Consider the following 26,397-nt stretch of genomic DNA (forward strand, 5'->3'; position numbering starts at 1 on the left):
TATATGTCTCCTTCTCCGAGTTGAAAGATGTAGAAATTACTATAAATAATGCTACAGAGGGAAGGCTATAGTTCATATATCACTACTACAAGAAAATCATGAAATAGAAATCAATTTTTAGATACTAAAATAATTAGTTACAATAGGAACTAAAATAGAGACCATTTTAGAAACTAAAAAAAAAATAGTTTCTATTATTTTCCATTATTGTTAAATAGTTTCTAAATTGGTATCTAATTAGCAACTAAGGTTTTAACTACCAATTATTTAGTTTCTAAATTTGGTAGCAAAAACCTTGGTTGCTAATTAGATATCAATTTAGAAACTATTTAACAATAATAGAAAATAATAGAAATTAATTTAGAAACCATTTTTTTTTTTAGTTTCTAAAATGTCTCTAATTTAGTTACTATTGCAACTAATTATTTTGGTTTCTACAAATTGATTCCTATTTCATGGTTTTCTTGTAGTGTATGCATGTTAATCATCAGAGAAAATTTAGATTTAATGTGTATATACAGATTCAGAGGGAGGAAAAATGGTGAAACTAAAACTTGTTTGCTTAAGAACAGATTAGGGCAAGAGAATAAAGAAACTCAGAAGTTGATTTTTTTTATATAAAAAGATAAACTAAATTGCTGTATAGCTATGGTGAAACTTTAGAGTAAAATTAATCTAAAAAAAACTTGTTAACTTTGAATATAATAAATTTCATGTCCAAATAATTTATAATTAATATCACAGGTTTTTCAAATGCGTATCAGTATACTTTGATAAAGAAAAAAAATAAAATGTTGATAAAAATACAAAATTATTTAATATTTACTTTTTAAAGTAAGAAGACACTTTTTTTTTTAAATGATGTTAATGATTACACATTAAAACCAAATAATTCTAGAGATGCTAATTATATTTATTTTTATTAATATCTGTGAAACTTCGTTCTTATTTCTGTGAAACTTCTTTCACATTTCTGAGAAACTTCTTTGACATTTCTGTGAAAAATATTATATGGCAGTATTAAACTTTTATCACCAACCATAGTCTATTAAAGAATTGTGCTTTGTATAGACTTTTGACATGGTCAATTCTATATACATGAAAATATATAAACTATTCAAAAGATAAATTAAAATTGTTATGTATTATAAAATGCTATAATGAACATGTTATCACATGTATATGAAACTTAAATGTCCTAATATATCAGTTTTGCTAGCTTTTAAATGTCCTTTTTAATGAACCAAAATTTTAAAAAATAGTAAATATTTAAGTGTTATTTCCAGTACAATTATGTTGATTTTAATTTGTTTGTTTATCTCATTTTCTTATTGTATATATAATTTACTAAATTCATATTTAAAATAGTGAATAATCGTTGAAATAATTGATAAAACATTTCATCACAGCTTTATTTTTCAATAATGATCGATACAATAATTTATTTAAGAGCTTTTACTAAATTTGACAAAAAAAAATTCATCAAGTTTATAATGAAATTAATGGAAAATACGTGTTTAAAAAATTAATGGTATTTTATTTGAAGAGGAATATGAAAAAAAACTGATTATGAGAAGCAAATGGAATGGTGAAAAAAAAGAAGAAATATAGTAGGAAACTTAAAATGAAGTGGACATCACCAAATTAAAAATGGTAATAATTATAATAAAAAAATCACTTAAATTTTAATATTTTAATTCATTAAAAGAGACATTTAAGAACTTTAATTCTATACCCCTGATGCATATAGATTAACCAAACCGATAATAAATAACTTAAAATATATATTACTTTTAAAGAAAAATAACACATTTTTGACATTTTTTTCCATCAGTTATGTGAGTTGTTCATTTTAACCTTATCTAATTTTGTATTGAAGGTTTAAACAAATTTTCCACAGTATTTATGATGTTTTAAACCTTAGTTAATGTGCTTTATTTGTTTTCTCCAAAGTATCCTAATTCTCATTTAAATACAACATGAGGGTTAATTAAAAAACCAATAAAAATGGCATGAATTTCAAACTAAAACTTCTATCATTTTGTTTTCATGTTTCATAATGTTATTCATTTGTGATTTTTTCCACTCTTTTTTCAAACTGTTTGCTTAAAGATAAGATGAATATCTCTTCTAACATACCATGATCTTATTCCCATATAAGCCAAATTTGCAATCTAGCAAAGATGAGTTGCCACCTTGAGCTCTTCGTAGCCGAGTATTCTCTGTGTGGTTTCAGACTCAATAAAAATAGTAACTGTTATATAGATATATATTTATATAGATATATATTGATAGTGCATCAGATTATAATTAGAAAAAGAATAACGTATTATATTATAATTAAAAATGTATCTGTATAGATAAGAGAGTTTAAAAAATACCTGAAATTAGTTATATAATTGCTGATGTGTCGGTGATATTCTCGTTTCTTCTTTCAAGTCTTTTTTTTCTCAAATTCTGACGCGTCAGGGTTGACCTGAAAAATGTACTCCAACGAAGTTTTAAGAGTATGTTTGATAAAAACGTACCTTACACATCTGTGAGGTGTTTATTTATAATGTTGATCATGAGTCCTTATTGTGATGGGTTGAATGTCAGTCGTTCACTGATGTGTATTTTAGTCTCTGATATATATATATATGGGAAAAAACGCATGCGGAAGCAACACACAATCACAAATCAACTGTAGAAAATAAATAACACAAGATTTAACGTAGTTCGATCTCCAACTGCAACCTACATTCACACGGTCATTTTCATTCGATCATGTTGCACATCAATTACAAGTACAATGATATCTTTAAATAGAGATTATAAAAGGGACACAATGATTAAGCTTACTCACTAAACATGGTGCCTAGTCAGCCTAACCCAATTGGTTCTGCCTTCATACCAACAATCTCCCACTTGAAGCCACGAAACAATCTTTACATGTGCTTCACAATGATTAAGCTCACTCATTAAACATGGTGTCTTGTCAGTCCAATTCAATTGTTCTTGACTTCATACCCAACAATATTGATATATCTGAAGAATATTTGTATCAATTTTCAGTTAATCAGTATTTAACTGTTTTGTCTTTGGAATAAACCAAGACATGAATATGATTCATAAAGTGTTATTGTAATTATCATTAGTGTCATTTATTAAGTGTTTTGAGATACTCTTTGACATGTTAGGTCAGTCATCAAGATCGAGACCGACTCGTCTAATAAGAAAAATAAATATTTTTTATTAAAATGGATTAATTTTAAAATTATATTAATCTTCAAGGTTTTCTGAAAATAAAAGTACAAAAAAAAAATGTGATGGGTCACAGGTCTGCACTGTAGAATGAACCCAGTCCACACTATTCTGCATTAGAACAAGTTAATATTTTAGTTTTCTTTTCTTGACTTTCGGTGGACCCTTTTTGTGTGGCTTACATTAACCCTCTCGAAAACATCTAAGGAAGAAGATCTTTGCATCCACGTGGCAGAAGGAGAGACAGTTCAGAAACACAAAATATCAGCACGAGAATCCACATCCATATCTATAACCAATGAGGTGTTGCTGAGTTGTGCATATCCTCATCCACAACCCTTCTATAAACATTTCTACTAACCTTCTTCATTCTCCACAACACACTCACAAAACCACAGAAAGAAGAACCTTTGCCAACACAACAGAGCCATGGCCACCTCTGCTTTCCAGCAATCAGCATTCGCTGGTCAAACAGCTCTGAAGCAGGTCAATGAATTCGTCCGCAAGACCGGTGGCTCCGGCAAAGGTCGCACCAACATGCGCCGTACCGTCAAGAGTGCTCCTCAGAGCATCTGGTAAGTGCTCCCTAATCAACAATGCATCCATGCACCTTCTTGTCATACTGCAAAATGTTAGTGTTTGGTATTACTAGTTATGAGTTTTGGTATAATAATACTGAAGTTACATGATGAATAATTTGACTAAATTTACATGCAATTTCTTGTTTTCATGATTTTGGTGTTGTTTGTGAATTGAAATTAGAGTTTTACCTCACTGGTTTACCTTATAAGGGTCTGCATTAAATGTGAAACTCTAATTCTGATAAAAGAACACAACACAAAAGCATCTACAGAACTGTATTTATATTTTGTATTGTGAAGATAAAATGACAGTATGTGCTATAACATGAAGTGGGGTGTTGAATATTATCTGTTTGAGAAAATGACTGATTTTGTTTGCATGGGGTGGTTGTGAAAAACAGGTATGGCCCTGACCGTCCCAAGTACTTGGGACCATTCTCTGAGCAGATTCCATCATACCTGACTGGTGAATTCCCTGGTGACTACGGATGGGACACAGCTGGATTATCAGCTGACCCTGAAACCTTTGCCAGGAACCGTGAGTTGGAGGTGATTCACAGCAGATGGGCCATGCTTGGTGCTCTGGGATGCACCTTCCCAGAGATCCTTGAGAAGAATGGTGTGAAATTCGGTGAGGCAGTGTGGTTCAAGGCTGGTGCACAGATCTTCTCTGAGGGAGGGCTTGACTATTTGGGGAACCCAAACCTAGTCCATGCTCAGAGCATTCTTGCCATCTGGGCTGTTCAGGTTGTGCTGATGGGGTTTGTTGAAGGGTACAGAGTTGGTGGAGGACCTCTTGGTGAAGGCCTAGACCCTGTCTACCCTGGAGGTTCCTTTGACCCTCTTGGTCTTGCTGATGACCCTGATGCATTTGCTGAGTTGAAGGTCAAGGAACTCAAGAATGGTAGATTGGCCATGTTCTCCATGTTTGGTTTCTTTGTTCAGGCCATTGTCACTGGCAAGGGCCCTATTCAGAACCTCTACGACCATGTTGCTGACCCTGTTGCCAACAATGCTTGGGCTTATGCCACCAACTTTGTCCCTGGACAATGATCATGTCTTTTTAGATGCAATGCAATCTTCTGCTCCTGAAGAATCTGCATGAGAACAATTATATATATCCCTGAAATATCAAACTCTTGACTTGTGTTGTTATATGGTTTTCTATTTTCCACATAACCTGAACTGAACAAACTTTTCCTAAATGTTAATTAGTTCAAACATTGAAACCATGTTGAAGGAATCTATCAGTGATGTACCAAGAACACCATCCAACGATTAAGAACATAAAAGAATGAATCCGCATCAATAATATAGTCAGTGTATCATAATTAAAATTCATAAATTTATTTCTGAAATGATAAAATATATTTCATATTTATGATACATAATTTGTATTATGGTACATGTTTACTTTTAATTATTGATGGTGTTTTTAAAATATTAAAATTTTATTTAAAAATAAAGATGGATAAGATATATTAAAATATATAAGATATTGGGAGAAAACTAAAATGCATTAAAGATCATTCTAAAACCATTTTTTAAATACATTCTCTTCCAGATTGGTTTTCTTTCTTCATTTCTAAAACACCTTTTTTCTCTGCCATTTTTTGTAAGTTGTAACTATCTCTGTTTTGCGCTGTATTCAGCAACATCCAACGTAAATCTTCATAAATAGAAACATATGCAATTGCAATAAAGTAACGCTGAAACTGTCACAATACCCACGTCACCAACATCTTGTAACAAGAACTCAATTCCCTTTGAGTTAAGAACCCTTCATTCCTGCCTTCTGATAGGAGTTTTTCTTTTTTCTTTAATTGCAGTGCAGCTTTGTTTTGGTTTACATTAAACTATTTTTCACAACTTGAATTTTCACACATAAACTATAATTTTTTTTTTATGGGGGAATTGGATAATAGTGGGTGACAGTGGCTGTTTTAGTTTTACCCATACATGTTATCATAGTAAATTTTGTTGTACATTTGATTGAACAGTATATAATTTAGATCAGAGAAAAGTATTTATCCGTAAGTGACTGATCTGAACCTTGGTTGAATGTAAAATTTTCAAATATTCTGCAGTGGTAGACATGGATTTGTGATGGAAGTTATAGGGATAGAAAACATAGGGAAAGGGTTAATTCGTGATGGAACAGGGTTTGTGACATTTCCTGTTAAGTACCAAGGTTCTGTCTTCAGACCATTTAAGGGGGAGATCTTAGAAGCTGTTGCTACCATGGTGAACAAGGCTTATGCAGTTCCATTCTCTTTAGAGTAATTAAACTATATAAACCTGAGATATTAAGAATTGAATTTTAATCTAATTCAATCTCATAAAACCGATTTAAAAGGTGAGATTTGCAGTTATATAATATGAAATGTTTTAATCTCTAATCGATGATTCTAACAGTAGAAAACAGTAGAGATTGTAGTTTATGTCTGTTGTGCTATGTTTGTATCAGATGGGAGTAGAGATCGTAGTTTATGACTGTTGTGCTATGTTTGTATCAGAATGGATTTTTGGCAGAAGCTGGACCTGTCCAAATCTTTGTTTCAAACCACGTATTTGTCTTTTATAATCTGAGAAATGGTTTTTATTATCTACATGTTATATCTAAAAGGCTATTGTTCTTCATTTTGAATGGTAAAAATGTGTTTTTAGAAAAGATCAGTGCATGAATTCCGTTTTTATGAACACAGGAAAAATTCATTGTATTTTTAAAGATGACTTAATGTGTGAGAAATTCTAGTTTTGATATTAATTGCATGACAGTGAAGGAAACATCATTTTTATTATAAGGTGGGAAAAATGTAGGATTAAAAGTTGAAAAGGATATTACTATCTGAAGTTTTCTTTCACAAAAAATGCTATCTGAACATCTTGCTTTCAAGTTGCACAAGTACATAGTAAATGCATAGAAGAGACAATAACTTTTGTTGCATTTACTATATACTGCAGAGGTTTTTTAGTGTGTTTTTGGTTCCACGTTCTCAAGCACTGGACTCACTTTAGGCTCCAAGCTACACAGACTCACAGAGTAGCTTCTATGTTTTTCCATTATTTAATATGAAAAGTTGTTCTTGTGTGTTTCCAAAGATAATGTTTCATTCTTTCTAGTGTGCCCGAAATTTAATGCTTCTGTCATAATGTAAGATAACAGAAGCATATAAAAGTTAAGTGAAGTTTTATATCCTACTTTAGCATCCAACTAAACTAGCCATCACTTTGTCTTCTAACACTTAGCCTACTCGTTTTAGCCAACTTCACAAGTCAAATCAAAAACCCATATAAAATCATTAAAAAAATCACTAATCTCTGCTAAGACCACAACCATTCAAATTGCATAAATATCCCATCTTTAAAGTTAATCTCATCATGGATATACATTGTTAGTTCCACTGAGCTTGTTAGAGAAAACAGAAAAATGATGAACAACCCAACATTTGATCAAGAAGCAATCAAATTCATTCCAACAAACTTCTATGTAAGAACAGAGGCTACCAAGTTACACTCCCCGGGTATCTAAGAAACTTGGCACATTCAAATTAGACAAAACTAAGCTTTATGGCTTTCCATCAATCCATAATCCACAAGCAAAATTGTGGAAATTAATCACAACTAAATCTACAATCTGAAAGTAGCTAGAGGGCATCATTAAAGAAACCTTAATGTTACACAGTAGAGTGAGTTCATCCTATGTCTTCCCTTCATGGGCACTGCATTAGGACTAATTTAATCATTGAGGGCAAAAGTCCAAAAATATTCCTTCTCTATTCCTTTTGTCTCTTGTGCACACCTTCCAGCTCCAAAACAAGAATAGCACATTCAACAGTTAAAAGGTTATTAAAAAGGGGGTATTATAGCAACAAGATCAAACAAAGAAGTAGCATCTTCCCCTAAGCAAACAGTGGCTAAAATTGACAAGCCCAGATAAGCATTGCATTACCTAACCATTTATTCTCCACAATGCTCCCTTCCAAATGCTACTCAGCACAATCATTTTGGACTCTACCTCTCACCCTTTTCCTCCTTCAAAAAGTCCCTTTGGCCACACATCCAGCAATATACTAACTTTTAGCAGTTTTCTCCTTGGCATTTTCTCAAACACCAGTCGATTCTAATCTCTGTTGCTATCATCAGGAATCAGTAACATGCACCCAAATGAAAAAAATAAACTATGAACAGCTAAAAATGATTATCTCCTATACATGCACTCCCTTGTATTATATACCACTTCCAAGCCACTCCATTCCAAACCCCACCAAAATATAAAGAAAACCCCAACTTCATTTTTACTCACTGCCAAATGGGTAGGCAAGGTAATGATCCTACTGCCTCTGTGAACTCCTCCATTGCTCTTCTTCAAGAAAGGTTTAGACAGTTGGAGAAGGTCAAAGAAAGAAGAGAGGGGAAGCAACTCCTTCAACTCTTGTCATCTCACAGCACCTCATCATCTATTATGCACAATCCATCATCACAAAACTCTCAACAACAACAACAACACGCAAGAATGGTGCCTCCTCTTCATGATTCTCTTTCTCTTGGCCTCAACTTCACACAAAGTTATCACAACACCATGAACGTGAAACCACCCACTTCCTCCAGTTTATGGCCACAGGGAGCACCAACATCAACAAATTTTGATACCTCAGACGTTGATACTTCTCTTCATCTGTAAATATCATCACTACTACTTGTGTCAACTTCCTAGTAGTTTTTATCGAAAATGGAATTTTGCAAAGAATTTACCAAAATGAACAGTTTTTAAAAAATTTATGTGATGGACACGAATTTGAATAATCTTAGTGACGAATTGCATGGTTGATACGATTTTAGTTATTTCTATATGAAGATAATATGTACAAAATAGTATAGTTGCCGTAGTATTGTATATGTATTGTTGTATCATATGCAAATGACTATTATCATTATACTGAATACCTTAGATATTTATATCGTCTACTTTATTATTATTCACGTTAATATTGAAGTCGTTTCAATATTATTTTCTAATATTATTTTCTTGAGTATGTTGGAGATAGATTAGAGTTTTTATAATATATAAGTGAATGCAAATCTCAACTTCATGAGTCAATTTTATGAGCTTGAGTTAGGCTTAAAGTTCACTTTTGTAATAGAGTATTTAAAGTTTGGATTGAAAATTAATTTTACAGAGAACCAAAAATATATTTAATATTTTATATTAAGAATAGCAATTTTGATTATATATTTATTAACGTTTAAAGCTTTCAAAATTGCTATATTTATTTATGAAAGTAATTTTGTGAAATATGCAAAGACATGGATGCATCATGCTCTATCGAATATCAAATCACGCACTTAAATTCATATAAACATGTGCATTCGGACACACAAACACGACAATTATTATATTATGCTCTTTATTTATTTGGCACTATCTCAAGGTTGTTTGTTGAACTTATATTTCTCATCATATTATATGTCATATTGTTGATTTTTACTGAAAATATTTAAAAATTTGTCAATAATAATTTTGAGTTTCAAAACTAAATATCTTTTATTGCTTTTCTATATCTCCAATTTATTCATATGTATAAAATACTTATTCCGACCTCAAGTTAGTATTGATATGATCAATCAATCATTGTATTTAAAGTATTGTCCACTTAGAAGGTCGGTATTTTCTCACAATTTTGTCCTTAAAAGACGTATCTGTGAGTTAGAGGAGAAAAATGTATTTAAACTGCCATTAACCTCGAATCCTAAGTGATATGAGACTATATTGGCAATGCCAAAACAATCATTAATATAATATCTCATATATAATATCTCATGTTATTGTTATTATTGTTATTGTATTTACGCATTTATAAATATCTAATAATAAATCAAAATCATACTTTATTTTATTTTCCTGCTCCAAATAATTTACCATAAACTTAAAAGCAAACATTATCTAACCAGTTTATTTCAAATTATTACGATGTTATTATTTACAAATTTATATTTACAAGAAAACCTGAAATAAATAATTATTAATTTTTAATAATTTTGCTGCAAAGTTTTATTCGCAAGAAAAAATTATATATAATTTACATATACATGAGTAAATTCACAAGTAATTATAATTTTTTTCTTGCGCATTAATTTACAAAAGAAAATCTATTGTATTTCGTGTGGAAAAACTTTCACCATAAAATCTACAAATATTTTCTGCTAAATATATTTCATATGAAAAGTTTTCTTATTTTAAAACCAACCAAAATCTAAAACAACTCCAACCATTCTAGTTCTCAAACCATATACTATTTTACACCATCCATATAATACATCCACTACATTAATAAAATTAAAGATTAAGTATAATGTGTATATATATATAATTATCATCTTTAAATTATTGCACTCACGTAATTAAGAAGCCATAAACACTAGTCCTTACAAACAAAAAATTCATTAAAAAAGAAATACTTTGCTTCCTTATTAATTATTCAGATAAATATTACTTGCCCGACTATTTATATAATAATTAAAATTAATGATAATTTATATACAATTTTTTTCTTTAATTTTCCAAAACTTTTGAAACGTCTTTAAAAAACAAAATCATGATAAAATTTTAAAATAAAAAATATCACGAACGTAAAGGGTGATTTACTATAAGTTGGAACAATTTGTACACAATTATTCTTGTTGGAATAAAATTGAGTAGGTTGCTTAAAATTGAGTAAGTTAATTCAAGAATTGACCTGGTTTAATGTTTCATAAATTAAACAAAGAATTAAACAAATAAGGGGGAAATTATATATCAAACCATGCTTGAAGAAATTCAGAAAACAACATTAATGTCTACGATAAATGCAATATAATAAACTTAAACATCTTGCTCTACCGCTCAAATAACATTACATTCAGAAAATAACATTACATTTAGAGAGTGACACTCATTTTTAGAATAATCACAAATAATGCCAAATGTATTTGTAAGAAGAAATAGAAAATACATAAAACCAAAGTGTTTGGCTGGGACTTCCATATCACAAAAAGTCAAAATATTTTGTATGGGCATCAGCAAAGTCATTAAGACTCCTAAGTTCTTTCTTTATGTTATCTAACTGTCGAATTAAATGATCAAGTGTCTTAAGAACCTCACAAATTTGTGTATTTGCATGGTCCAACTTATTTCTTGTCACAACACGTTGACGCATTTCATCAACCCACGATCTCTCAAATCCAAGTTGAACAACTTCATCACATAGTTTATGGAACTCCTTTTCTCTCTCAGGATTAACACTATCAACACTTTCAGTTCGAAGGAACAACAACATATTTGCCAATGTTTTCAACATCCAAGCTTGAAAGCGATCACTAAACTTCTCACAAGCATTCCAAAGATGAGGATATGCTGTTATCGCCTCCACTAGTAGAGAAATTTGTGAATCATCGAGATCAACAAACTGCTTATACTCTTCCAGTTTTATACGATTTACTGTATAAGTTGTAAAAAGATTGAGAAGTAGGTGACATATAAATAAAAGATGAAAAATAGACAAGAGAAGAGCAATACCTGGAGTAACCTCAACTCCATTATCAAAAACAATTTTTATTCCCTTTGTTTTATCCAACAAGTTCCCCTCGTCTTGGATTTTGATATTTTTATATGGTGTTATTCCTGCCTCGTCTTCATTCATCTTATCATCTTGTTTAACAAGCTGGGAATCTTGTGGAAGTATATATGCACCACTTGACTTGTGAATTGTAACACCTCTATCCAAGCTAATGTTATCTACACCACTTGACAAAGTTTTAGTAACAACTCCCTCTAATGGAGACCCTTCTTCGATCTTTTGTCGTCCTATTTCCTCAATATTCTGTACATCACGAATGAAAAATGAATGTTTGCGTATCTTTTAAGTTATAGCTTTGAGAAGCATTTGTTTCATAACATACATCATGTGTTAGTACAACAATAATCTGAGCAATTTTAGTGGTTACCATTATTTCTTCGTGTGCATGTTGGTGTGGAAGACCTGTTTCATTGTTTGATTCTTTGTGCACCAACTTTTATTTGAAATATTGAACAAGCATAACAAAAATTAGTGTTTATCGAAGGAGATTTGTTTACAATCCTAGTCATTTTTAAATTTATAAGCAAATGTATTTTATGCAAGAGAGTTACCATACAAGTGTTTGGGATGGACTTCTCACCTTAAAAACATAAGTTGGTGTTATTTTAATTTCTTCCATCATGTAGTTTACTAATGTATAATTTTTTAGAAGATTAAAATAAAATATATAAATACCTCAATCATGTTTGAAGAAGAAATGATTGGCAAATTTTGCTCAATCGCTTGTATGTCTGATATCTTTTCACTTGTTTTGTCTATTTTGTTCAACTTTTCTGATTCAGATACAAGTGCTTTGGTTTCTATTTTTTTATGTTCATGTAAGATTTCAGCTGTGCTTCCCAACATAGATTCAGTGTTATCATTAACTGGTGAAGAACATGGTTTATTTTCAGATGTAGGTGGATCTTCTTGGTTCATTTGAAGAGGAGAAGTGTTTTCTGACATATAACGTTTAAGCTGAAAATAATTAATTGTAAACAAGTTGAACTATGTTCAAAAGGAGAATTGAACACAACACTTAAACATAAACATGCATATATCTTTTCACTTAAACTAATAATTAAAATAATAAGAATTACCTTGCGAGTTGTGCTACTATTATCAAGTTGTGAGCATCCATCGATATAAAATCTCTTCAAAGATGGCCATGCCTTGGACAGAGAGTTGGTAGCACAAATACTAATAATGTTTGGTAGCTTATCAAGATAGAGTTCTTCCAATGTTGGAAAATGAAGATGAATCTCCTTATCATTTTTATTATCAAGATGGCATTGGCCAATCATATATTTCAATTGGTCACAATTGTACACTGAAAGAGTTCTTAAGTTTGGAAAGATAGCATCCAAATTCTTACTCTCATATTCATCACCAATGTCTATTATGTGCAGAAGTTTAGGACAATCCTCAATACGCAAATTTTGCAACATCAATAATGAAGCAATAGACAAATCAAAAAGGTATTTTTCATTATCAAAACCTTTTAGATTAATTACTCCAATATTACGCATGATGAGAAAATTCAGACCTTGTGGTTGCTCTGAAAGATATTCAACACTTTCAAACAAGTGAAGAGAATCTGAGCTAGATATCTGCAATCCACACAATTTGTCTTTAATCATTGAAGTGATTAATTTTTAATATATATATTTTTTGAAAACTGAAATTTAACAAAAGGAATAGCTATTCTCTCAAAATAATCTCCACCAATCTAATATATTCAAGCTACCAGCAAACCATAATGCAAGTAAAACCATTTATTTTTTATAGCACAAACATGAACAAAGAGAGATAGGCAAAGTGAGTGACAGTTAATCATACCTTGATTTTAATATAATCCGAGTGTCTCATTTCTGAAGCATTTGATGAACAATTTACAGTGGAAAATTCAACATATCTTCCCACACTCAATGATAGTGTTTCCAAAGATGGACATCTTACATAATAACTATATGGGATTATGTAGTTGGGGAGATAATCAAGTATGAGTTTTTGTAAAGAAGGAAGCTCAGTTTGGGTACTTTTTTGTGGTTGATGACATGTGTTGTCTTTTGAATTAGAACTTTCTTCATTTCTTGTTTCATTCAATTTCACCATGCCTCCAACAAAAGACTTTGGGAATATATGTTGCAATAAATCACATTTGTTAATACCTCTTCCAAATTTAGAAACATTGAAAGATCACTTTGGAAATCATGGCCATCTTCAACCTTGTTTTCCTTTTGATTTCTTTTGACTCTTGCCTGAGTTATTATATGCTTCAAACCATGACAATCATCTATCCTCAAATATTTTAATGAAGTCAAGGTCTTAGCTACAGATGTCTCAAACAAAGACCCCAACATTGAACATGAATATATGCGAAGAATTACAAGGTTAAATAGAGTAAATGATCCTGAAAAACAATTATAAATAAAAAATATTAGAGTTAATTATATAAATCTTTATGTCTACATCTTATACTCTTGTTTTCAAAATATTGATCTAAAGGGGTTAAAACTACAAACCCAGACATAAGAAAATGATAATGATGAAAACTTCATCTTAATCTTAATTTTAGTTCCTATGTTCTAAACTTGTATTCTTTTAATCTATAGAGATTCTATTTTTAGTTTACTTTATTCATTAAATAATATATAAAACTAAAAGAAATAAAAAAATGCTTAGTATTTTAGGGACTAAAATGAAATTGTCTTAATTGTATACACTAAAATATAAAATTTTGTAACAACAAAGATGAAATGAGTAAAAAATACCTGCGTTACGGTTTACACTGGTTGGTGATGGAATTGAAGTGGTTTTGAAGTGGTTAGATTCAAAATGTTGATGCTTATCTTCCTCACTAATTTCATCTCTTTCTTCTTTTTCATGAATAACATCCCCAATTATTTGTTCTAGCATATCACATTTGTTTATATAAAGCATTTTCAATTGAGACAGATCTCCTATGGTACTCACTGAGAATACATGATTTAATTTTCCACAATCATCTATCAACACTTCTTGAAGATTTTGGAAAATTTTGGATGGCAGGGAACACCCAACTGCATAGTCACCTGGAACAATGACATATGTCAACTCTGGACAATTTCTTAAACATAGTTTCTTTAATTTTTCAAAAGACCCACTGCCAGGTACACAACCATGCCATAAAGCTCTTAGATATTTCATCTCCATGATGAACAGGGTATGCAACTTGGAGAAGAGATTTCTCACCTTATTCAAATCATTGCTAGTGTCAACCAAATACTCAATCTCTTCAGAATTCATTATTCTCAAATCATTCAACTCATTCATACCCCCTTCAATTTCAAATATATCAGGCATCATATTTTTTACATCTCCTTCAATATTTTCTATAAAGAGATCCTTTGCTTCTTTTGCCAAACCCTTAATAACCTCATTTGATATGTTAAAATTATGAAGCACTAAAGTTCTTTGACAAGAGATAAATTCTGATGATATTGAAATATGAGGAAATTGTTGTCCTAATAGAATTCCATACCTTTGTAGTGTTTGGACAAAACTAAACAAGTTAAAGCATTCAATGAACTTTCTATCATTGTACTTTGATTTTGTTTGAATGATATACAATTCTTCTAAAAGTGGGATGCTTTTGATCTCTTCAAGATTCTTCACTTCAATGTCACATTCATTAAACTCTAACAATTTCAAGTTTTTAAGTTGTCTAAATGCAACATCAGTTTGCAAATCAATGAATGAAGGCCATGAACAACCATGCAATGAAAGACTTTGAAGTTTCTTCATATCTCTTACAAATGAGATGTCACTCAATTTCCAGTATTGAAGGACTAGACAACGAAGATTTCTTAATGTTTTGAAAGACCTTGTTGACAACCGCAATGCATAATCTCTATTTGGATTGGTAATAATCAAAACTCTAAGTTTTCCCATTCTTTCAAAAATTTCATCGGATACTTCCAATTTTGCTTTTATGCACAAAAACTCAAGATTGGAACAATCCATATCATCTGGAAATTTCACACACCATAGATATCTTATTGGACTTTGCTCCAAAGTTACATCCTTTTCCGTTTCACACGTGATGATGTTATTATCATTCTTTGCTATCCAGTGGGCTACATCGCGAACCAAGTCATGCATTTTGACACTTTCATAATCTGCATCCAATATCAGACAACAACTTACAAGCTTAATTTTGGCTGCCATCACTTCACTCCTTGCATTTTCATATGAGTTAACTTCTCCAACCACACCTAACCCAATTGCATATCTTATTAAACATTCGACTGGAATCTCATAATCTTCGGGGAATAAAGAACACAACAGGAAAAGTGATTTAGCTTCTTCAGAATCTAGATTATCATAACTCAATTGTAAACACTTATAGGGATCTTGCAAACCTTTTCCAATATTGATTGGCTTAGAACTTCTCAATCTATTCAATGCAACACTCCATATCACATCTTTTTTTCCCTTCAAGCTACTAGCAACAGTTGCAATGGCAACAGGCAATCCTTTACATTCATCTGAAATTGATTTTGCTAAATGCTTGATGGTTTCAGGGGTGTTTTCATATATAACTGCTTTTTTTTGGAACAAATTCCATGCTTCTTCATTAGTTAAGATTGGCAAATAAATATTTCTTTGACAATCCATTGAAGTACAAACTTCTTCTGATCTAGTGGTAATGAGAATCTTGCAACCTTTATGGTGTTTAGAGGAGGGAATCCCTATGCGACCAAAATCAAGCTTCTCCCACACATCATCTAGAATCATAAGAATATTTTTTTCTTGGATTAATCTTATGCACAAGCGTTGGGCTCTCTCCATTTCTTCATTTTCTAGAAATTTATACTCTAATGAACTGCCAATTTTTTCTTGAATCCTTGGAACTTCTACTATACTAGACACAGGCACAAAAATAATTTTGTCAAAAAGATGCTCATCTTTTGCCATCTTCTTAATTTCCATTGCTAATGTGGTTTTACCACAACCCCCCATCCCGTACAATCCAATCATGGCAACCCCATTATCTTTAAGTGCTTCCACTAGTTGATCAAAAGCAATTTTTCTACTATCAAAATTCATACATTTTTCTGTGAGAATATCAAGAGTATTTGAAGGAATTGAAGTAGTGCGTTCATGTTGTATATATTGTTTACCTTCTTGAATGATATTTTGAAGGTCCTTTTTTTTATTTGCCAACTTCTTTCCTAAACGGTATCGCCAACTCCAATTTGGACAGTACCCTAAACAACAACTTTTTTTGGTTTTTGCCTCTTTCAGTAAGCGATTCACTTCTTCTGCATCAATCTTAGCATTCTCCACCCACTTATCCATAACTTCTGCAGTCTTTAAGGTTTGTTTTCGAGCATGTGTGACACGATCTTCGACACTCTTTCTTGTTTCGATAAACTTATCTTTTTCTTTTTCAAGCTCTTTAACAAAACCATTAAAGCAAAAGGAGTAATGTAATTGATTCACAGTCTCACATACCAAACCTTTTAAAATATCAGCCAAAATATCAAAAATGGTGTCCATTAATTCTCCCTTCTAAATTCAACTTAATTAACCTGATCTTACAAAACAAATAAGATGACCATATTTCAGAATGAGTTTTATATCCAATTAAAACATAACTTTAGATAGGTTAGATTAAAAAAAAAATCATTTATAAACTATAAAATTTTAAATACGACGGAGAGTATTTTTTTTTTTTATGAAAAAAAAATTCTATACTTAAATATTTCTCCTTCTTCCAAAAAAATGAAATTCAAAATATGAATATACTTAAATGTCAAACAAATTTTCCGACTTTCCAGAGGAATAAAGTAACAACGTTAAAAAGTTGTCTAATAATACTTGTTCACTAAACAAGTACCATTTTTTATTAGTAAAAAAAGGCTAATGTCCTCAATTGAAACTTAAACATGTTTATATAATAATCAATTTAAAATAGGTCGAGTACAAATACTCGTGAATCTTTAATCACAAAGTGGAAATAAAGGTTATTTAATGTAATTGATTCTGGAATTTATCATATGTTTGATAGAAAAAAATAAATAGAAGAAGAGAAAAAATAAGGAAGAAAAATATGTGAAAATTACCGAACAAATAAAGTTTGTTTTAAAAAAGAAAAGAAAATAATTTTGTAAGGATATTTTATAATTTTAAAGGACAGGTTTTTAAAGAACAAAGTTTAAGTTAAATACAAAATGAATATTTTAATATAAAAAATTAAGATTATATATAATACAAATAATTTATATTTTATATAATTAGTTATTAATCGAAAAAAGTATTATGAATTATTTTAAACGTAATCACATATTTATAAAGTCATTACTTTCACTTATTATTTTGAAATATCATTTAAAGTAACTAATTAAAAAATATAATTAATATAATATTTAATGTTATTACTATAATTGTATTTACACATTTATAAATTATCTAATAATAAATTTTTTTGTAAAATATTTAATATTTAAATAAAATGATATTATAAAATTGAAATTTTTATCACGCCCAAAAAACATATATATGTATAATTATTAATTATAAACATAAGAAAAAACTAAGGATATGTAAACAAAGTATTCACAATCATCAAAATGAATACTTATATTTCTTTAGTTTAAAATTTAACTTTTAAAAAATGTATATGTATAATGATTAAGTTGGTTATATCATCTAGTTGGCTATATAATAAAAACATAATATTTTTCATTTAAAATATTAATCATTTAGATTTAATTATCATTATATATCTAAATCTCAACCTACTTTCACTTTAGAAAATGGATAAAATTGAAAAACTAATCCTTGAACGATGAGAAATTAGGAAAAATTAAAATTAACAAAAATTGCAACTAGATAGGAGATAAAAGAAAAATGAGAAAGCTTCAATCACCTACCTCTTTATTCAGAGTATTGATGCTATATCTGCAATAATGAGTGACTTGCCCAGAAAGACAGTTCAAAGTCTGCTACAAGAAACAGTATTATTGATTAGGAATATTGAATATATGATCTAAAGAAATTTGCAACTAGGATTTTGAGAAAAAATATGAAAGCTTACCTCTTAAAAATATTGTGAGGAGTTCTGAATTAATTATATATTTGTGGAGATTGGTGAGTTTATGATCCGAAAGAGGTGTTGTTGAGTGCTATATGAGTAGGTTGGCTGAAATGAAGGTGAATTAGGGCATAAACATATGAAGGATATCATGCTGTACAAAGAAAAAATGAACATATCCCTTGTATGAAGTTATCCCTAAAGTGTATCCCTTGTATGAAGTTATCCCTAAAGTGTTAGCAATAAGTTGTGTGATCCTCCATTTGTGGCAGTTATTGAGCATCCATGAAGTTTGCAAATGAAAGGCAACTTGTTGGATTCTCAGAAAAGTTTCTTCACTTGTAACCATGCCAAGAAGAAAGCTAATGACAGTGAGAATTTGGAAACAATTATTCTTGTTGGAATAAAATTGACTAGGTTGGTTAAAGTTGAAGTAATTTGAAGCCATATAAAAAGATTAAGTGGGTTGCTTTCATGAAAAGCATTGGAGATGCTTTTAAAAAATATTTTAAAAGAATAGCAAATGAGGAAAAGTTGAGTTATGCTAACAATTTCATGCGTGGCTGCAACTTTGAAAAGTAAAGAAAGTATTGCAAAAATGGGTATTATTGATATGCCTAAAAGAACTATGTATGACTCAGAATGATGTTTACAAGGTGATTGATGAATGTATGGTATGTTTCCATAAGCTAACACCAGAATTTTTAGACACCACTTCTCTTGACTTAGAACATGAGAACATACACATGCAACTCAATCAAATGAATGGCTTCCACGTCTCCATATTTTGGCAGATATTATCAAGTGATGAATAGTTTCAATGCACAGCAGTTATGACTAGAAAGCTTCTTATAACATGACTCATTAAAGGAGAAGTTTCCAATTCAATGAGTATAGCCCCACCATAAACTCAAGGTTGTCAACGTCTAAGCAATTTGTTTCTCAAGCCATTAGTATACTTCCTCGTTTGCATACCAAGACAAAGAGGGAGAAGAAGAAGAAGGAGAGAAAGACGAAGAAGACATGATTAACCTAGAAGAATGTAAGGAAATCAGTGCGCCATAACGAGTAGGTTTAGCAGGGAAGCAGTCACTTAGAACAGTGGGAGACCACTATTTATAGCCTTTGAGGAAGGAGGAAGACTGAGCGTCGCTAACGTCACGCGTTTGGTGTCACTAAAGTCACGTCCCACCTCGGAAAGCTCAATCGTCACTTCGATCTTAGATAAAGACTCTTTAAATTAACCATCTTCGAATCTGGGGACAAGTGTACCAATAGGATCTGCACGACCGAAACTATGACTCGACACTTGATTCAAACCGACCGACATGACGACAACGAGACTGATTACCAACGTTTGTTAATATCCTTTTATTAGGTTCATTAATGATAATGAGCCCACAATAATTGTATAAATTAACACAGATCCCAAAGGATAGGTACATAATCATCTAATCCTAAATTCTGAGTGCCGAGTGCTGAAATCTGACTTGAGTATTAAAATACTTTTTGCATGTATCATCCGAATCTGGAGTTAGCAAGGAGGAGGAGAGGAAGAGCAAGAAGGTAAGAGTTCAACTGAGAGGAAGGAACAGATCGACCGACCAACCAAAAAAGTGTTTGAATCTTAATTCGAACCTTGATAATTGTACTTAAACATTTTTCAAAAAATTAAAATACATTGATGACAAGATATTTTCTTTTAAATAAAATCAACTACCGTGATTACTTAAGTAAATAAATCTAAATCATTATTTTTTTTTTGGCAAATTAATTTTGTTTGTCCCATTAAAATACTTTATTTACCTCCGTGAATAAGACAGTTAGAAAAAATAATATTTTCCTTAAAAATTTAAACTTAGAGTAATATATTTCTCGTTACCTTTTAGAAAATAACATTTCAGAAAATCATATTTACGGAAAGTGATTTTTTTTTGTCAAACTTATAAGAGAAACATTACATTTTCACGAAGGTGAGAAAACTAACTTTTCTGTTCTCCAAATTAAAATTAAAATTTTGCTGAAAAATAATATCATATTTTTTTTATAAATTAATGTAGTAATGAGTTAAATATTTTAATAAAGAAAGACTTACTCTTTTATTTCATAAAACTTGTATAAACACTTTCAACAATATTTTTCACCCAACAAAACCAAGTATTTACAGAACTCATAATTTATGCGGCTTAATGTTACTATTTATTAAATTAATAGAGAGTATTTTATAAATTAAAAAATTATTTATATTTAAACTAATTTTTTAATTAAATTAATATTTAATTTAATTAAGATAATAATTAATTATATTAATTATTTAATTTTTTATTTAATAACATTTTTTTAGTAATAAATCACTGTATAAACTAGTTTTAAGCTATCATTACAAGAATGTTCATTTTCTTATATTATTATTACAATAAAAATAATGGGGGCATGAAAAATAAGTTAAAAAAACCGAAAAGGGGAACTAGTAGAATCGAGAAGCTTCGCCATATTTTTTTGATCACACAACAAATTCAAACCCCTTCTAAAACCCTACCATTTCTCTGCTTAACCAAACGCACTTTCTTCGTCTCTTTCTCTCTCGCCACAATCTTCTTCTCTCATCAATTCACCATGCACAAACTCTCCACCACTGCTCGCTCTTCTTCCGTCTCCGCCTTGTTGCGCTATGGCGGCGCACTTCGAAGGGACGTGGTTGCTCCCATTTCCTCTTCGCACTTAGCCAAGGTTTCCATTTCTTTCACCTTTTTCGCTTTGTAAATTTCTCTTCATTTCGATTTTTCATGCCATAATCCCTAGCTTGCTATTCGTTTGTGTTTGCTTCTGCATACAGTGATTCTGTTTGTTTTTGTAATATTGCGGACTGGCATACTGCATATGTAGATCACGTTAATTGATTATGTAGTGTTAGTTTATCTGATGTTCGTGGATAACAAACACGTGTTGCATCCATTTTGTAATTGTCGGGTTTTGTTTGTGAGGAGCAGGTGAGTGAGAATGACTCTCAAACTAGATGGTTTTCTATTATGGGATCGGAAAAATCCAGCACGATTGAATCTGCAAATTTTCCAAACTCGAGAAGAGATTTGTTTTTGGGTAGACGATGTGAATCAACTGCTGCAGAATCTTCTGCGTCTAGTTCCCCACCAGCTGAGAGATATGAATACCAAGCTGAGGTATGGCTGTTTTTCATGTTGTATGGTGTCTAGTGCGTATGGTATTGCTTACTTGACTTTGGATAATATGCATCATTGGCAGGTTAGTCGGCTCATGGACCTCATTGTTAACAGTTTATACAGTAACAAAGAAGTGTTTCTTAGGGAGCTTATTAGGTATGCTCTTACGAAATTGTAGATGTTTTTTAGCGCTGATAAATTATTCAAGTTTCTCTTTCGTCTTTTCGGGAAACTATTTCTAGGAAGAGAGTTGAAATTTTCAATATAGAATCCTTGTCCTTGATATTTATTGGACGTATGTAATTCCGTGTTGCCCAATCTGTTTATCTATACATTTTGATGTACAGCAATGCAAGTGATGCTTTGGATAAGCTGCGGTTTCTGAGTGTAACAGAGCCTGGGCTGTTGAAGGAGGCAGTTGATTTTGATATCCGAATTCAAGCTGATAAGGATAATGGGATCATATCTATTACGTAAGAGAAATGACTGTGATTAATATTTGATATAAGATTTTAATCTCAGTTGGTGCTGCAACTTATGTTTTATGCAGTGATACAGGCATTGGTATGACTAGGCAAGAGCTAGTTGATTGCCTTGGAACTATAGCTCAAAGTGGAACTGCAAAGTTTTTGAAGGCTCTAAAGGTCTTAACTTCTTCTGAAAGATGCTTTAAGATTTTACTGTCTTTGTTTGCTTTTGCATTCATATATATTACCATCTGACAAATGTGTATCATTTAAAAGGATAACAAGGATGCCGGTGGTGACAACAACTTAATTGGTCAATTCGGTGTGGGATTTTATTCTGCTTTTCTGGTTTCTGATCGGGTATGCATTTGTGTAAAAGTAAATATATCATGGTCTTTTATTTTTTCTTTAATTTGGTTATGACAACTTGTGTTGTTTGAAGGTGGTTGTCTCAACAAAGAGTCCAAAATCTGATAAGCAATATGTTTGGGAAGGGGAGGCGAATGCTAGCTCATATACCATAACCGAGGAAACAGATCCTGAGAAGCTGATTCCAAGGGGAACTCGTCTTACACTTTATCTCAAGGTATGTTGATAATCATCTTTTTTTAACATTAAGTAATTATTTTAGTTTTCTTTTTTCCCAAGCTTACAAATGTGATTTCATTATGCCCATTGCTACCTTTCAGAGGGATGACAAAGGTTTTGCTCATCCAGAGCGGATTCAGAAGCTTGTGAAAAACTATTCACAATTTGTCTCGTTCCCAATATACACTTGGCAGGAAAAGGGATACACCAAAGAAGTATGGCTATCTAATCCAGATCTTTTCAGTTTGATGACACTATCTATTATAATATTACTTGTGTTGAGTTAATTTCATTCTCCGCTAGATTTTAGTATTGACTTTTTCAGCATTAATAGTGTTTTGATCTTATTCTAGGTGGAGGTTGACGAGGAGGGTACAGATGAAGCTAAAAAGGACAATCAAGATGAGAACACCGAGGTAACATTCTGATTGTTCTGCGTATGTGATGAATTCATTATTTTCATTGATGTGAATGTGAATTGTGTAGCTGCTGCAAATTTACTCATTGACCAGTGACTTTGACCAATTGTCATGACAGAAAAAGAAGAAAACTAAAACTGTTGTTGAGAGGTACTGGGATTGGGAGCTAACAAATGAGACCCAACCAATCTGGGTTAGTTTTATGATTTCCAATTTCATGAGGTACACTCAAACATTTTAAAAATTATTACTTGAATGAAGTGGAATTATTCTATTATGCAGCTCCGTAATCCTAAAGAAGTCACTAAGGACGAGTACAATGAATTCTATAAGAAAACTTTTGATGAATACTTGGAGCCATTAGCATCCTCACACTTTACCACAGAGGTAAGGATTTTATGGTCTCAAGTGCCCCCTTGTTGTGCTTAGTGGATATTTTTATCTGTTAATGACAATTCAGAGTTTGGCTCGAAAACTAGCTTGATAAAGTCAATTTTTCACCATATTCCTGAGGAGATTCATAGTGTTACAAGTAATAAGTGTGGTGATGCTTGTTATTTCAGGGTGAGGTAGAATTTAGATCTATACTTTTCGTTCCTGCCTTTGCTCCCTCAGGGAAGGATGACATAATCAATCCCAAGACCAAGAATATAAGACTTTTTGTGAAGAGAGTATTCATTTCAGATGACTTTGATGGGGAACTGGTATAAGCACTTTGCTATCTACATTCTACAACCTTGAGTAGCTGGTTGGTGTTGTCAAAATTGTATTATTGTGGACTAATGTGTTTGTTGCGCAGTTCCCCCGTTACTTAAGCTTTGTCAAAGGTGTTGTGGACTCAAATGACCTCCCACTTAATGTGTCACGTGAAATTCTTCAAGAGAGCCGCATAGTAAGTACATAGGGCAATGTGAATATGCTTGATCTTTACATCTGGATCTCTATTTTATCATACTAGTTATGCCTTACTTATTTTTTCCTTGTTGCTTGAAGGTGCGGATTATGAGGAAACGTTTAGTTCGGAAAGCTTTTGACATGATTCTGGGAATATCCATGAGTGAGAACAGAGAGGTATATTATTATTCTGAAAATTTTTCATTGTATACACAGTTTTCTTTTAATATTTTTTGAAGTTGTAGAGTAGCTAGGATAAATTTAGGTGTAGAAGTATCAATATTATATATATCTTATCAGTTATTTTAGGTCTCTTTTTATAACTGCTGTTGATAAAAGGATGGTCTTTTTGTTAGTATTTTACTGGCTGACTTGTTCTGTATGCAGGACTATGAGAAATTCTGGGAGAACTTTGGCAAACACTTGAAATTGGGTTGCATTGAAGACCGTGAGAATCACAAACGTCTTGCACCATTGCTTCGCTTTTTCTCATCCCAAAGTGAAGAAGAACTGATTGGCTTGGATGAATATGTTGAGAACATGAAACCTGATCAAAAGGATATCTATTATATTGCTTCTGACAGTGTGACTAGTGCGAAGAACACACCTTTCTTGGAGAAACTTGCGGAGAAGGATCTTGAAGTAATCTTTGTTTTCTTACTAGTGTTTATAACTTTGTATCTTTTAATTACTTATTTCTATCAGTTAATACGTATGTTGGTGTTTTTTGTAATGTAATTTTTCAGGTTCTGTTTTTGGTGGATCCAATAGATGAGGTTGCCATTCAAAACCTTAAATCGTACAAGGAAAAGAATTTTGTTGACATTAGCAAAGAAGACTTGGATCTAGGTTTAATTTCTTTCTTCTCTAAACTTCCTCTCAATAATTTGATTACACAAACACTCACATTTTTGTCTATCAAACATTTGTTAGTCTCTCTCTGGTCTACAATGGTGCGAATTAATAGCTCTGTTCTTTATTGTTCAAGTTTGTTACGCATTTGTTGTTTCTGCAGGTGATAAGAATGAGGAAAGGCAAAAAGAAATGAAGCAGGAATTTGGCCAAATATGTGACTGGATCAAGAAACGACTGGGAGATAAAGTTGCAAGTGTGCAAATTTCAAACCGACTTAGCTCTTCACCTTGTGTTCTGGTGTCTGGAAAATTTGGTTGGTCTGCAAACATGGAAAGGTTGTCATCTTTTCTCTTTAGATTGATCATGTATTTTGAACGTTTAAGTAACAATGTGCAGCATGTAATCAAACTTACTGCAGGCTGATGAAGGCACAAAGTATGGGTGATGCATCCAGCTTGGATTTCATGAGGAGCAGAAGGGTGTTTGAGATCAACCCTGACCATGCCATTATCAGGAATTTGGATGTAAGATAAATGGCCAATTCCCATTTCCTTTCTTCGTCATGATTACTAATTGAAATTAAGATAACGCAATCAAAATGGGTAATCTTTTTCAGGCTGCATGCAAAACAAATCCCGATGATGAAGATGCCCTCAGAGCTATCGAACTTTTGTATGATGCAGCTTTGGTTTCCAGTGGTTTTACGGTGAGCTCATACTTGATATTATTGTTATGTCCTTTAAGTTTCCATTGTGAAGTCCTGAAGCTGTATATTTTGGCTCTTTGTTGGTGCACAGCCTGAGAATCCAGCACAACTTGGAGGGAAGATATACGAGATGATGGGTATGGCTCTCACAGGTAAATGGTCAAAACCTGATCAGTTTGAGTCCACTGTAACCAAACCCCACATCCCAGAAACTGTAGAAGCTGAGGTTGTGGAACCTACTGAGGCTGGTCAGAAGTAAGAGGAGAGTAATGTGGACATTTTTGTTTTCTTCCCGATCCCATCTGTTCTTTCTTTGTATTCTTGAAGAACATGGGTCATGGGTTTTGGTAGTAACCTTTTATAGATATCATGAGGAATTCAGTGGCAATGCTATATCTAGAAGCACGTGTAATTCATCCTTTCAGTTGTTTATTTAGTCAAAAACATCAAGCATCGCCATATTTATTTGGATAATTATTTTTTACGGCAGCATCTGAGATAAGAATGATTGCCCATAGAACTGTTACTTATAAGGTTAAGGTAGGTCTTTTTTAAATGTTATTTCTTTTAAATGATATGTTCGTGATATATTCGTGTTGAATAAATATATGTTCGTGTTGAGTATATTTATTGTAGTATTGGTAGAATATGTATTAGTAAAATGTTTAATTTAAAAAATAATTATATGGTATTTGTAGAATATGTATTAGTAAAATGTTTTATTTTATGTATTAGTAAAATGTTTAATTTAAAAAATAATTATTGAATTTCTGACAATTTTATATGATT

At 31.6% G+C, this 26,397-nt stretch overlaps 3 protein-coding genes across 4 annotated transcripts; 2 read left to right on the forward strand and 1 right to left on the reverse strand.

The window, feature by feature from the left end:
* Positions 1 to 3,534: 3,534 nt before the first annotated feature.
* On the forward strand, positions 3,535 to 4,979 carry LOC137824221 (chlorophyll a-b binding protein 215, chloroplastic). The gene is made up of 2 exons (XM_068629753.1): positions 3,535 to 3,818; positions 4,226 to 4,979. The coding sequence occupies exons 1-2, from the start codon at positions 3,673 to 3,675 to the stop codon at positions 4,875 to 4,877; spliced, it is 798 nt and encodes a 265-aa protein (XP_068485854.1). The 5' UTR covers positions 3,535 to 3,672; the 3' UTR covers positions 4,878 to 4,979.
* A 5,723-nt stretch (positions 4,980 to 10,702) lies between these two features.
* On the reverse strand, positions 10,703 to 18,660 carry LOC137823935 (uncharacterized). 2 transcript variants are annotated; one of them, XM_068629290.1, is made up of 9 exons: positions 18,504 to 18,660; positions 18,340 to 18,408; positions 14,194 to 16,995; positions 13,259 to 13,832; positions 12,520 to 13,029; positions 12,116 to 12,397; positions 11,808 to 11,873; positions 11,380 to 11,683; positions 10,703 to 11,301 (listed from the first exon to the last, which is right to left on the reverse strand). In XM_068629290.1, the coding sequence occupies exons 4-9, from the start codon at positions 13,532 to 13,534 to the stop codon at positions 10,850 to 10,852; spliced, it is 1,890 nt and encodes a 629-aa protein (XP_068485391.1). In that variant the 5' UTR covers positions 13,535 to 13,832; positions 14,194 to 16,995; positions 18,340 to 18,408; positions 18,504 to 18,660; the 3' UTR covers positions 10,703 to 10,849. The 2 variants fall into 2 exon arrangements, 1 of the variants encoding a protein (XP_068485391.1); XR_011083183.1 differs by lacking the exons at positions 10,703 to 11,301; positions 11,380 to 11,683; positions 11,808 to 11,873; positions 12,116 to 12,397.
* A 2,275-nt stretch (positions 18,661 to 20,935) lies between these two features.
* On the forward strand, positions 20,936 to 26,232 carry LOC137823936 (heat shock protein 90-6, mitochondrial). Its single transcript, XM_068629291.1, has 20 exons — positions 20,936 to 21,230; positions 21,491 to 21,679; positions 21,762 to 21,835; positions 22,027 to 22,152; positions 22,230 to 22,323; positions 22,423 to 22,506; positions 22,589 to 22,732; positions 22,836 to 22,949; positions 23,088 to 23,150; positions 23,272 to 23,346; positions 23,436 to 23,540; positions 23,717 to 23,857; positions 23,953 to 24,045; positions 24,147 to 24,224; positions 24,435 to 24,689; positions 24,794 to 24,896; positions 25,063 to 25,237; positions 25,321 to 25,426; positions 25,519 to 25,608; positions 25,700 to 26,232. Exons 1-20 carry the CDS (start codon positions 21,117 to 21,119, stop codon positions 25,865 to 25,867), a joined length of 2,391 nt encoding a protein of 796 aa, XP_068485392.1. The 5' UTR covers positions 20,936 to 21,116; the 3' UTR covers positions 25,868 to 26,232.
* The last annotated feature ends 165 nt before the right edge of the window (positions 26,233 to 26,397 follow it).

The sequence above is a fragment of the Phaseolus vulgaris genome, chromosome 8 (assembly GCF_000499845.2).
Source record: "Phaseolus vulgaris cultivar G19833 chromosome 8, P. vulgaris v2.0, whole genome shotgun sequence".
NCBI lineage: Eukaryota > Viridiplantae > Streptophyta > Magnoliopsida > Fabales > Fabaceae > Phaseolus > Phaseolus vulgaris.

What these genes read in the sequence shown, in the direction of transcription:
- LOC137824221 (XM_068629753.1), top strand. Translation starts at nt 3,673, where the DNA reads ATGGCCACCTCTGCTTTCCAGCAATCAGCATTCGCTGGTCAAACAGCT. An exon ending in AGTGCTCCTCAGAGCATCTG is followed by an intron (nt 3,819 to 4,225) that starts GTAAGTGCTCCC and finishes TGTGAAAAACAG; the next exon opens with GTATGGCCCTGACCGTCCCA.
- LOC137823935 (XM_068629290.1), bottom strand. Translation starts at nt 13,534, where the DNA reads ATGGTGAAATTGAATGAAACAAGAAATGAAGAAAGTTCTAATTCAAAA. An exon ending in ATAGTAGCACAACTCGCAAG is followed by an intron (nt 12,398 to 12,519) that starts GTAATTCTTATT and finishes AATTATTTTCAG; the next exon opens with CTTAAACGTTATATGTCAGA. An exon ending in TGGAGTTGAGGTTACTCCAG is followed by an intron (nt 11,302 to 11,379) that starts GTATTGCTCTTC and finishes CAACTTATACAG; the next exon opens with TAAATCGTATAAAACTGGAA.
- LOC137823936 (XM_068629291.1), top strand. Translation starts at nt 21,117, where the DNA reads ATGCACAAACTCTCCACCACTGCTCGCTCTTCTTCCGTCTCCGCCTTG. An exon ending in CCTCTTCGCACTTAGCCAAG is followed by an intron (nt 21,231 to 21,490) that starts GTTTCCATTTCT and finishes TGTGAGGAGCAG; the next exon opens with GTGAGTGAGAATGACTCTCA. An exon ending in ATGACTTTGATGGGGAACTG is followed by an intron (nt 23,858 to 23,952) that starts GTATAAGCACTT and finishes TTTGTTGCGCAG; the next exon opens with TTCCCCCGTTACTTAAGCTT.